Genomic DNA, 11,825 nt, shown 5'->3' with positions numbered 1-11,825 from the left:
GGGGGAGGGATGGAGGTCGGTGATTCAAGGGGACGGAGAGTGGACGGTGGGCACTGGGGTGGGGGGAGGGATGGAGGTCGGTGATTCAAGGGGAGGGAGAGTGGACAGTGGGCACCGGGGCCGGGGGGGGGGGGGGGGGTCGGTGACTCAGGGGGACGGAGTTTCCCTTTGGGAAGATGTGAAGTTCTGGAGGCAGACGGTAGGGACGGCTGCACAACAGTGTGAATGTGCTTAATGCTACAGAATTCTGTCCTCAAACACAGTTAAGGTGGTAAATTGTATGTTATGTGCACTTTAACACAGGGGGCACCTGGGTAGCTCAGTCGGTTAAGTGTCTGAGTCTTGACCTTGGCTCAGGTCAGGACCTCAGGGTCAGGAGACAGAGCCCAGCATCGGGCTCCGTGCTCAGTGGGGAGTGTGCTTGGGATTCTCTCCCTCTGCCCCTCCCCCCTTTCCCACCCACTCACACGCACACCCGTTCTCTCTTTCTCAAATAAATCAATCTTAAAAAAAAAAAAAAATCAAAGACCCTAGCGATGCAGAAATCGGGGCAGACCTGGTCTCTTGACATTTTATCTGTTCCACCATGTGCACCTGCCACTCCGGGTGAGGAAACCCCACTGTCTGAGAGCTTTCACGATCACACGAGCCACTGCCCCAGCTGCCCTACGGACTTCTCAGCAGACGCAGAGCCGCCTTCCTGCTTTCCGTTATTTCACAAAGAGCAAACGTTCCCACGCCCACGTCCGACAGTGAGACACGCCCCAGCCGGCCCCACGTGGGGCTATGCGTGCTCAAGGGGCAGGCTCACAGAGAAACGGGCCACGCAGTTTCCATGATGACATCCCCGCACCATGGCTCCGGGAGGCCAGAGCCGGCCACGTCCAGTGGGGGAAAGAGAGCACGCCCACCCACGTTCTAACCAGGGACAGGCCCAGCTGTCACACTGGCTTGTCTTCCTGGGATGGGGGCTTTCAAAAACGCATGTGGACGAAAGTGGGCAGGAATTCCAACCTGGGGAACCACACTGGGGTCTCAGGAGGGGCCCACTTGTGTCAGAAACTCATGGCCACGAAGACCGTCACAACTGGGGGAGCCAGCCAGGGGAGCCCACGTCCACACATGCGAAGCTGGAGGCTGTGACACTCAGTGTCTACCCTCATGTACACTAGAACAGTATGGAGAAGGACTGACCCCAGTGGCCAGAGCCCACCCAAACCCACACGGGGCAGAGGGTGGACAGGAACCTAGGCTGGTCACGTGAGCTTTCCTGGGTGCCCACCAGGGCTCAGAGACAGAAGTCCTCTGTTCTCATACTCTCCTACCTCCAGAGATGCTATTCCTCCCCCAGAGCCTTCTTTAACCAAATTTAAGCCACAGACAGATGTCACAGAATCCTGCTGGCCCAGGTGGCCTTGCCCAGTGGCCCCACATGACCTCCTTGCCAGCCAGCTACAGATCAATGGACAAGAAAACCCAGATGTTCCCTGTGAGGGCTGTCCTGCATGCCCAGGCATGCCAGGGGCTCCTGGAGCAGGTGACTTTTGCAAGAGGCATGCTGTCCACGGGAGCAGTGTGGCAAGCCAGCGGAAGGGCAGAGAGGAAGGGCAGTCTGGGTCACCTGCCCGTCATGTGAGAGAAAGCAGGAAAGCCAGAATGGCTCCGCCAAGTTCCCACCTGAAAGGACACTGCCAGCCGCCAGCGGCACCTGCTCACGGTATGATTCATTCATTCAATTCACCTCATCTCAGCCTGACGCAGCGCTTGTTTGGCCCAGGACCGAGAGCTGAGAGGAGAGTAGGGAGCGGGGCATGCGGGGGGCCTCCTCCTCAGCTTCCAGGTGGGGGAGATGGGTCTTGGTGACTAAGGGGACCCAGTTTTTCTGCAATAGGCAAAGCAGCCCCCAGGGCCACTCCACCTGGACGCAAGCAGCTCAGAAGAGGCTTGGGGTAGGCAGCGAGGTGCCAAGGTCCCTAGACCTCTGTACGCAGTGGTTGAACTGTCCACATGCCACGTCCGCACTGAGGGATGGCAGGGGTAAGACCCAGTGCTGGGGCTGCAGGAGGGTACATGTGCAGATACTGATGGAGGGCCCCACTCCGGGCAGCTCTGACAGCCCCCCACGAGGAGGTGGGCCCCCTGCAATGCTCCCTCCCGGCATTCTCAACCTGTTCTGGGTTCTTCCCAGAAAGCAGGTCCCCACCCTCGGCCCCTCCCCCTGCCCGGGTCCCTTCCTATGTGGGCAGCACTAGAAGGCTTACTGGGCCCAACGGACAGGCCCACAGCTCCTGCAGTGTCTGGGGGAATCCAGGTGGGGAGCCCCTTGCCCGTGGCCCGCAGCTCCTGTCAAATGCAGGTGGTCAGGTTCAGATGGCTCTGGGCCACGTGCTCCCACGACCCCTCCAGGGGTCACAGAGAACGTTACTGAAAGCCAGCTCCCAGCACCTGCTGAGCCAGGGTGAGGTCGCGAGAGGGACCGCCTGTGGGGTTGCCTCCCTAACCTAGAGATGCTCCCAGGCTGTCCTCCCAGAGCGCCTAGTCCTCAGGGCGGGTGGGGCCTGCTGCCCAAACTGTCTCGCTGTGCAGCCCGAGGGGGCTGTCCCTAGGACCACCTCTGAAAAGGCTTCCCTGGGGATGCTCCACGGGGCCCTGACCTGGAACAGTTCCCGGCCCCACAGTGGGGTCGGCATCCACGCCAGACTCCTGGCCTGCGAGGCCTTGCGTGACCAGCTCCAACGCAGCTCCCCACTTCATCACGTGCTCTTCCCGGGATGCTCTCTGAATTTCAGCTCTAACCGTGTCCCTTTGCTCCTGGACCGCTGCATGCAAACTGGACTCTGGCCCGTCCTCCGTGACCACGGCCGCCTGTGGATCCTATGGTTCTCCAGGGCACGTCATTCGTTCATCCAGGGGCTTATTTGATTATCTGATTCTAAGGACAGGGAGCACATCCGGCTTGTTCTCTGCCAGGAACCCCATGCCCAGCACACAGTGGGTCCTCAGCCGAGTGGATCTGTAGTGGCCCCTGGCAGACCCCTTGGCCTCGGGTCTCCACCCGCTGGGTGACCATGGGGCGCGGCCCCTGCCGCCTGCAGCGCCAACAGTGGCGGCCGCGTTCGCCCCCGGCTGCAGGCGGCCACGACGTGCGCCCCGGCTCTGAGCTACGGAGGTGAGCTGCCATTGTAGAAAAGGCGCCTCGGTGCAGAGGCTCCCGGAACGGGCACTTGCCCAGGCTGCTTGACCACCCGTCGTCATTGAAAAAGCCGGCTTTCCACCAAATCAGACGGTTGATGAGAACTGTGATGGGAATCACCCCGTGTTTTGATGAGAGTTCAGGTGCAGTTTGGGCTGGGAGTGTTTTCGTAGTCAGAAGGCACCACCGTCCACCTCTGTTCCAGAGCCTCTTTCAACAGTGCACACGATGGAGTAAAAACATCAATTTCCATCTTAATGCTCTTTGGAGGCGTCAGAGTCCTTCCAGATCTTGTTTTATGGTATTTTTAAAGCATTCGTCCTTCGCAACCCGCTTTGAAAGGACAGTTGGAGGAGTACAACCATTAGTAGGTCTGCTACCTATTTATTCTCCAGTGGAAACCAAAGCACGCCCGCAGAGCTTGCTGTTAAACGAGACATTCCCACCTCGGGGCTGAAACGTCGAAACGGGGAGCGGCGGGATTTATTAACCCGGGCCTGATTAAAACGTCCAGCAGTAGTTAGCGCCTCAGCCTGACAGGGCGTGTGGACTCGCACATCGGCGCCCTCCCTACACGTGGGGGGACCCAGGGGCCCAGCCCGTCCCACTGCGCGGCCAGCAGCCTGAGGGACCGTGATAGGTCACCACCCTGGGTCTTGGGGAGAGAGCATCATCTGAGCCACACTTTGGGCTTCTGGAGGAAGAGGAGTTGTGAATAATGGGAAGGTATAGTATGATTCATAGACCCTTTTTCTTTGTTGGCTTTCACCACCCCCCCACCCGGCCCCGGACTTGGATACAAGCTCCTCGAAGGCTGTGCTGTTCATGACTTTATCCCAAGTGCCTAACGGTGCTTGGCACAAACTCGGTGCTCATTCACTCCCTGTTGGGCACATGAAGGAAAGGATGGCTGGGTAGGTGGGTGCAAGGATGGACTGGTGGATGGAGAGAAGCATGGGTGGGTGAAGACGGGGTAGATGGATGGATGGATGGAGAGATGGATGGATGGATGGATGGTTGGATGGATGGATGGAGAGAGGGAGAGGAGGAAGGACGTGCTGGTGGTATTTGAACCGGTAAAGTCGGGCTGGAGCACAGCTTTTTCTGCCCAAAGTTAGGACGAGAGGAAGGAGAGGAATGAGGGAAGAACAGAGCAGTGAAAGCTTCAGAAGAGGCACCTCCCCCCCATATGCACGCACGCACACGCACACACCACACACCGCATGTGCTTGTTCACTGTCACGGAACAGGGTTATACACTCATGATCTTGTCTCTAGCTAGTAACCTTGTATGTCTTCCTAAAACTAATATGTGATTGCATGTCCATTTTCTATTTTTAGCTTGACTCTGAGTTGGGGGGTGATGGTATCTATCCATCTACCCCTCCATCCACTCACCCATCCACCCATCCATCCACTCACCCATCCATTCACTAACCCACCCACCCTCTTATCCACGTACCCACCCATCCACTCATCCATCCACTCACCCATCCACCCATCCATCCAGCCATCCATCCACTCACCCATCCACTCACCCATCCACCCATCCATCCAGCCATCTATCCTTCCATCCATTTACCCAATCACCTACCCTCTTATCCATTCATTCATCCATCCATTTAACCATCCTCCACTTATCTATCCATCCACCCATCCATGCCTCCACCCACATCCATACATTCATCCATCATCCATGCACCCATCTACCCATTAATCCACTCATCCACTCATCCATCCATCCGCCCAGTCACTCACATCCATCCCTCCACTTATCCATCCGTCTGTCCACCCACCTATCCATCTTCCCACTTACCCAAACATCATACTCCCTCATCCACACAAATTTCACAAGGACCCTGCCAGATGCCCAGCTGACCACTTACTACAGATGTTAGACAAGTGAGTTAACCTCTTGAAGCCTAGTTCCCCATCTTGTAAGAGGGGATGACCCACAGTGACTGGAGAATCAGTCAACAGGAACCACTCTTTGCAGGTGTTCAGGGAACATTAGCACCATTACCACTCCCTGCTTCTCCTGGAAGCGGGGGGGGGGGGGGGCCACAAGCGGCCTGCGTCAGCCAGCAGCTTCCAGGTGGTACGAGTGTGTGTCACTGGGCAGAGAAGTCAAAGTGAACACAGCTCCGATCTGGGGAGCTCTGTGTCTTCAGCCATTTTGCAGATGGTCAGTTCCCTAACCCATCAGTCCATGCCTGGAAAGGCTTTGTCAAAGAACAGGAAGGAATTAGTCCCTCTAGACCAGAGTGCATCCATGGTTCTAGGTACCAGCAGTGATGTGCGATCCCCCACAGAAGCTAAAGCATCTTCTCATTCCAGGTTAATCCGAGCCTCACAAAGCCCCATTTTACAGATGAGAAAATGGAAGTTCATTCCACAAATAGTGACCTAGACACAGAGATACAGAGCTGACCTCACATCCTGGCTCCTTGACGCCAGCCCAGGGCTCCCTGCAGGCTCCTTGCTCCATGCAGTGATGAGCCCAGGGGACCATGACCGCTCCTGTAAGGCAAGGCGTCTTACCCTCACAATGTCCGGTTTCAGGTGCTGCGCCCCGGGGCAGTAGGAGCCAGAGCCCCACGGTGGCCCAGGGTTGGTAGTGCCATCTGGGGGCACAGAGGGCCAGACTGGGGCTGCCCTATCCTGCCTGCACAGTGAGGATGGTCTGAAGTTCCCTACCCCAAACTGTCAACATTTCCTTGTGATCTGTCCAAGAACAGCCAGATGGAATCCCAACCACGTTGTTTTGGCATGAGAGCTAAATCACTGAATTCTCAGTATCAGAAAATTGGTGGCTGGCTGTGGGGTGATGTGGATGAGTGAATTGAGCCAGTTCCCAGCTACCCTGGGTGACCAGGGACCTGCCAGACCTGGGGTGTCCCCAGGTTCCTGGCTTGCTCGGGACAGGTAGAAGGACAGCGTTGTCAGTTTGGTGCTCTGATGAAGACACCGCCACGTCCAACCCCAAAGGTCCCAAGATCTTACCATCTGCTGACTTTAAAAGCGCAGACCCTACGTCACCCCCTGTACTATCGGCACCATCCCCCCTCTGCCTTGGAGCCAGGAAGACACGCAGGAATCCTCAGCGCCCACCGTCTTGCACCCTGCGCCCCCAGCATGGGCTCTGGGCTCGGCCCTGCCTCTGTTGTTCCGGCAACAGCACCCTACACTCCACAGCCTCCCCATGAGGCCCCGAGCAGGGGTCTGGGGATGGATGGTCATCAGGACGTCCCATGCGCCTGGGGCCCCCGAGTGATGGGGAACAGTTCTGAATGCGCATCCTTCCTCGTACCTCCCCCCACTCTCTGCCCCAGTCACACTGGACCCCTCACCCCCCACCCCGATGCCCAGCTGGCCCACTGCTTTCCCTACTTCGGGATCTCCCCTTCTCTATGGAGCCCCCTCATCTCCCCCACAGAGCTCTGAGCCCTGAGGGGCTCTGTCAGGGGCGCCTGTGGCTCCATGCCCTCAACTACAGCACCCCTGCGAGCTTACATGTCTCAATGCATGCCCTCGATGCCCTCACCTCCGGGGTGGGGACACGGCATTCGCCTCCGCATGAGGAGCACCCGACACAGAGGAGGTTGGTAATTCATGAATTCACGCAACCAACCGAGAGAGCAAAGTCTGAATGTCCCTAAACGTGGAAGGAGAGAAAGCGGCAGGGAAGGGGTGGTCCGTGAGGTGCCTGGACATGGATTCCTCAGCAGCCAAGATGCACCTGCTCCCTCAGGGTGGGCCCCCTGGGCCTGGCCCTACCTCCCCACCAGGTGACAGACATAAACCCGGGGAGCCCCACTCCTCATGAATCCCTCCTCTTGACCTCCCAGTGACGTGACATTAGCGCCCCAGGCCGGGCAGTGCCTGCCGCACCCTGACGAACCCTGTCCTGCCGCCACCCTGCTGGCTGGAGCTCCCCCTGCCCCTCCCCCCCCGACTCCCTTTCTGGGTCAGGACAGGCACTGAGTTCTCACGGAGGAAACCAGGTCTCTGCTCCTCTGGGGGAGCCACGCTTTGGTCCCCATGGCCCCAGGAAGCAGGGAGAGGGCTCACAGAGGTGGACAAAGACCGGAGTCAGAGGGGCACCACCGCACCCCTTCATACCCACAAGCCTGACAATATGGGAGCCTCGTCTCCTGGAAGGGGTGTGCAGGGCTAGGTGGGTTCCCACCACCCCAGAACCTTCCAGGACCCCGCGGAAGGGGCTGCGGTCTCTGACTTCTGACCTGTGTCTCCACTCAAAAGGTTCTATTCTGTGAGCAAAACTGCTCTGGGATCTGAGGCCCTTGTCTTGGGCTGGCCTCCCTTCCTGGGTGCTCACAGAGGTGCAGGCGCTACTCAGGGGGGCACAGACTGGTAATATTGATGTCACCTTCTACCAGAGGGGCCCTAGGCACAGGCTCGAAGCTGGCCCGGTGGCCCCACACCTGGACCTTCCCTGGATGGCCGAGCCCCCCACCCTGAGGGCTGCGGGCTCATCTGCCGTCTTATCCACCCGAAAACCCAAACACCTGCACGGCCTCAGCTTCCCATGGCCGGGTTCACGGAAATGAAGGTGACTTGCGTACGAGACTTTGTGGAGCCCCTGCCAGGTTCTGCCCAAAGGCTCAGGCTCAGAGGGAGGCCACCAGCCAGCCGCGGGCTGCATGAATCTCTCCTACACTCAAAAGCACAAGTCCTCCCCACCATGCTGAGCTAAACCCACCCAGGAGGTGCGCCCTTGATAAGAGGGTGACCAGAATGCTTCCTCGTGCTGGTGAGGCCAGGGCAGGCTGCTGGGTCACCGGAGGGGTCCTGGGCAACGGGGACGCAGTTCTTAGGGACCTGGACAAGGCACGCCAGTGGGCCACTAGAGGGTGCCACCGTGGAGCCTGGCACCTGAAGCTGGATTCCAAGATGCTGCAGGTACATGGGTTCTGACCTCTGTGGGCCTTCTACCTCCCTGCCCGGCACTCAGGTCAGCTGGTTACGGAAGGCCAGCTCCATGGAGGACGCTGACCCTGCCCACAGCACAGAGCCCAGCCAGGGAGGGAGCCGGGCAGGGACTGGGGCAGCTGGGGAGAACTCGGTGCCCCTCCGCAGTCTTCCAGTCGGCACCTGAGGGTTTGGCCACACTGATGTGCCCATCGTATTCCTGGCTGGGGTTTCTGGGGCCTAAGCCTGGCACTCAGGCAAATGGGCTCTGCCTGACTCTGGAGCTAAGCGTCCAGCATTCCCCACCGGAAGAGAGGCAGAACGCGGGGGACAAGGTGGGGGTGTGGAGCCAGGGCACAGATCCTCATGTCAGGAGGCTGTCCCCCTCTACTGGGCCGATGCGATTTTCTTTGCCTGGACAGTGACACCTGACCCCCTCCAGTGCCTGCCCAATGGGCCAGAGGGTCTTTCTGACAACCCAGAGCAGCAAACGCTTCTGGGGAGCCCCCGTGAGCCAGACACAGCCTCGGGACGTGCAGTGGACGGTTATCAAATTCAGCTTACTCCTCTCCTCCCAAACTACCAGCCCCACTCTTCATAGGAGGAAACCTGGCACAGAACAGTCAGGTGTCCTGGGCGGGCACACGGTGGGGATGAGCAGAGCTGGGACAGCTACCCACAGAGACAGAATCCGTAGATGGAGGGGTGTGCAGGGGCAGGGCCTTTCCCTCCGCCGCCTGGGGCTTCCTAACCCCACCCAGGGTTCTGCGAGAATCAGTAAGGGCTCTCGGGGCACCCCGCGGCACCCTGAGTCTGGCAGCCGGTTTCCTCCTTGCAAGGGCCCCATGCGTCGTGCCCAGCCAGGGTCCGCCTCCCCCAGGAAGGGGTTAAGCTCTGAGCTATGAAGACAAAGACTGAGTGGAGGGGTTCAGCCACCTCCCTGAGCCCCCACGAGGTCCAGGGGTGATGCTGTGGGTTCCGGTACCTGGCATCCCCCATTACCTAGGCCGTCTTGTATGGCCAGTTCTACGCCTAGGCGTCGTTTGAAAGGCCAGACCGTGGTCTCCCAGCCAGGAAGCAGAGAGCCTGCTGTGCGGCTCAAATGCCCACCATTCCCTCACGTCCCAGGGGGAATCAGGTGCACCCGGCAGGCCCCTGTTAGGACAGGGGAGTGTTGGGGGAAGGACCCCGGGGCCCATCGCTTCTGTCACAGAATGGCTTCCACCTCCAGCAAGGGAGCTGGATCCTGAAGAGATAGACAAGAGACAGGCAGGTTTGTTGGGCTGGGGAGGTGGGGGAGGAAGTCTGGACAAGGCACAAAGGCAGGGCTCCTATCCGCGGCACTGCTCAGCAAGGCAGGGTGCCAGCCGGGCCAGGACAGATAACAGCCCCGCAACTGGGGGCAACCCCGGGGTCCTGGGCAAGCCTGGATGGTCAGTCCCCCTGCCCACAGCTCTGGGTGACAGAGGCAACAGAACCAGCCAAGTGCCCTTTTTGGGTTCGATGTGGACCTGCGCTCCACCTGAGGGCCAGCCTGGATTGAGCACGTACTGTGTGCCAAGCATGGGCACAAACTCACTCACTGAGTCTTAAAAACAAACCCAAGGGGCCAGTCTTTTCACGACACGCACTGTGCAGATGAGGCTCAAAGCGTGAAGTAAGTGGCCCAGAACACGTGCCTGGAGGTCCCGGTAGCAAGTGCTCCGGACAGCCGCTGTGGTGCCTCCCATGCACCCGCACAGGACACGGGGGACAGCCAGGCGGGGCCCCAGCAAGGCACCCTGGGGGCTTTCCTCCCTTCACAAGCACTGTTTTGTTTGCAGTGTTGCGGTCCCTGGCCACCCTGCCTTCAGTTTCTTCTTAGATTTCGTGCTGGAGGAAGGGGACACACTCTTCTCAAAATTATAGTCATAATTCCAGTGAATGGTGCAAAGTGGAATTTGCCGCCTCGGGGGAAGACTTTAATTTAGTTTTAAACTGTTCTTAGCACCTGGGACTTCTCCCTTGGGGGTGACTCAGAGAGAGAATCTAGACCAGAGCCAGAAGGTGGATCTCACCGTTTGGAGGACAAGGCGGGTGGGCAGAGGCCGGGGCTGAGGTGTGGATGTGGGCTTGGGGCAGGCTGGCATCCAGAGCCTCAGGCCCGAGACCTCCCCCACCCAGGGCCCGGGAGACGTGCTTCCCCCGGGCACGTTCTCCCGATCCGGAGACCTGGCCCACCTCTGCTCACCGTCACAGCCGTCAGCCTCCTGCTGGGACCGTGCGAAGCACCAACGCCCCCTCCCATCCAGGCTCCCTGCCTGCACCCCACCCCGAAGACGGAGAACCTGTAGGACAGAGCCCCCAAATAGCATCGCAGACGTTATTAACGCCGGGGCATCAGCCAGCCTCACTCAGCGGGCCTGGTGCACCCAGCTGCCTTCAGAGGCCTGGGAGGGAACTGGAATGAACGGGGTGGAATGGTGACATGCTGGACCTAAGGGGGCACCGACACTGCACCAGAGCCCTGTGCAGCCAGGGAAACACTGGTCAGCGGGCCCTCCCGGGCCACCGCGGCCCGAGGACAGAGCTCAAGGGGACAAACACTGAGAACCCCACGGCGCAGGCGCAGGAACCAGGAACCAGGAGGGAGCAGTAGCACAAGGACCAGGGCCTGGGCCCGAGACGGAGCACAGTGGGCCTGGCAGGGCCGAGGGCCGGGGCTGCTTTCACGGCTGCAGCCAGCCCCAAGCCCCGCACCCTGGGGCCCAGCCGTGAGCCTACCCCCGAGAAGTCCCATCCTTATGTGAACAATTCTGAAGGGGGCATGGCCGGGTGGAGAGCGTGCTGGGGAGACAGCAAAGCGGGGAGGGCCCAGAGCCTGAGCGTGAGCATTAATTTTGGATCAGGTGCGTTTGCAGTAAATGCGGCACTTGGAAAAACGCTTGGCAACGGGCAGGCTGGTGGCCTTAGCTCCCTCTCTGCTCACATTTCACTTTTAGAACCCAGAATCCAATGCACATGGAAGGAAAACGAGGCCCCAGTGCCAGCCCCAGCCCCAAGGGCCCCCCACCCCCACCCCCGGAAGCTCAGCCCTGCCCCCTACACCTGCCCTGGGCAGTCATCACGTGACCCAATATCCAACCTGGAGTAAAACAGGCATTCTGGCCAACCTCTGGGTGTGCCCCGAACCCTAGAAAGCAGGAGCCATGGTGCAGGGAGGGCGTCCTCTCCCGGTCCCCTTGGGAGCCCCCCCGGCTCCTCGCCAGCACTCCCCAACCCCCGCCACTCCTTACCCGACGTGCCAGGACTGCTGGGGCCTCTTGCCATCCTCACTGGCACCGCCCAGCCTGTTCAGCGACGGCGACCGGCTGCGGGGCCCGGGGGCGTAGCTCCCAAGGGTCCTGGCGGCCCCGTCGGGCTTGCCGGGCGTCTGCTGCAGCAGCTGGGGTGAGAGACTGCGGTGGGAGGTGGCGGAGCAGACGGCCCAGTCGGGGGTGCTGGTGTTGAGGTTGTTGTCACTGTTGGAGCGCAGCAGGACCCGGGGGGCGGCCAGCGTGTTGGGGGGCCGCCGCCGGCGGTTGGAGTACGCCGGGGCCTCTCGGAAGGGCACTGGGTCAGAGAGAACAAGGAGAGGTGGGTGAGTGCATGCGTGGCATGGTGGGTGCAGGGCGGGGGTGCACGGAGCCCCCATGTGTGCAGGGCCCGCTTGAGTGTGCAG

General features: G+C 59.9%; 1 protein-coding gene across 2 annotated transcripts in view; it reads right to left on the bottom strand.

Annotated features, from left to right (window-relative positions):
* SHANK2 (SH3 and multiple ankyrin repeat domains 2) overlaps positions 1–11,825 on the bottom strand; it is a 509,587-nt gene that overhangs the window by 260,172 nt on the left and 237,590 nt on the right. For both annotated transcript variants that reach the window (XM_025878755.2, XM_073883345.1), the window contains exon 12: positions 11,401–11,716. In XM_025878755.2, the coding sequence (XP_025734540.1) occupies positions 11,401–11,716 (316 nt within the window). The remainder of the gene's footprint in view (positions 1–11,400; positions 11,717–11,825) is intronic.

Source organism: Callorhinus ursinus, unplaced genomic scaffold (genome assembly GCF_003265705.2).
Source record: "Callorhinus ursinus isolate GAN/ISIS: 27379988/994484 unplaced genomic scaffold, GSC_fseal_2.0 scaffold51, whole genome shotgun sequence".
Lineage (NCBI taxonomy): Eukaryota > Metazoa > Chordata > Mammalia > Carnivora > Otariidae > Callorhinus > Callorhinus ursinus.
Note: the sequence above shows the minus strand (reverse complement) of the source record. Positions and strands in the feature narration are given on the sequence as shown.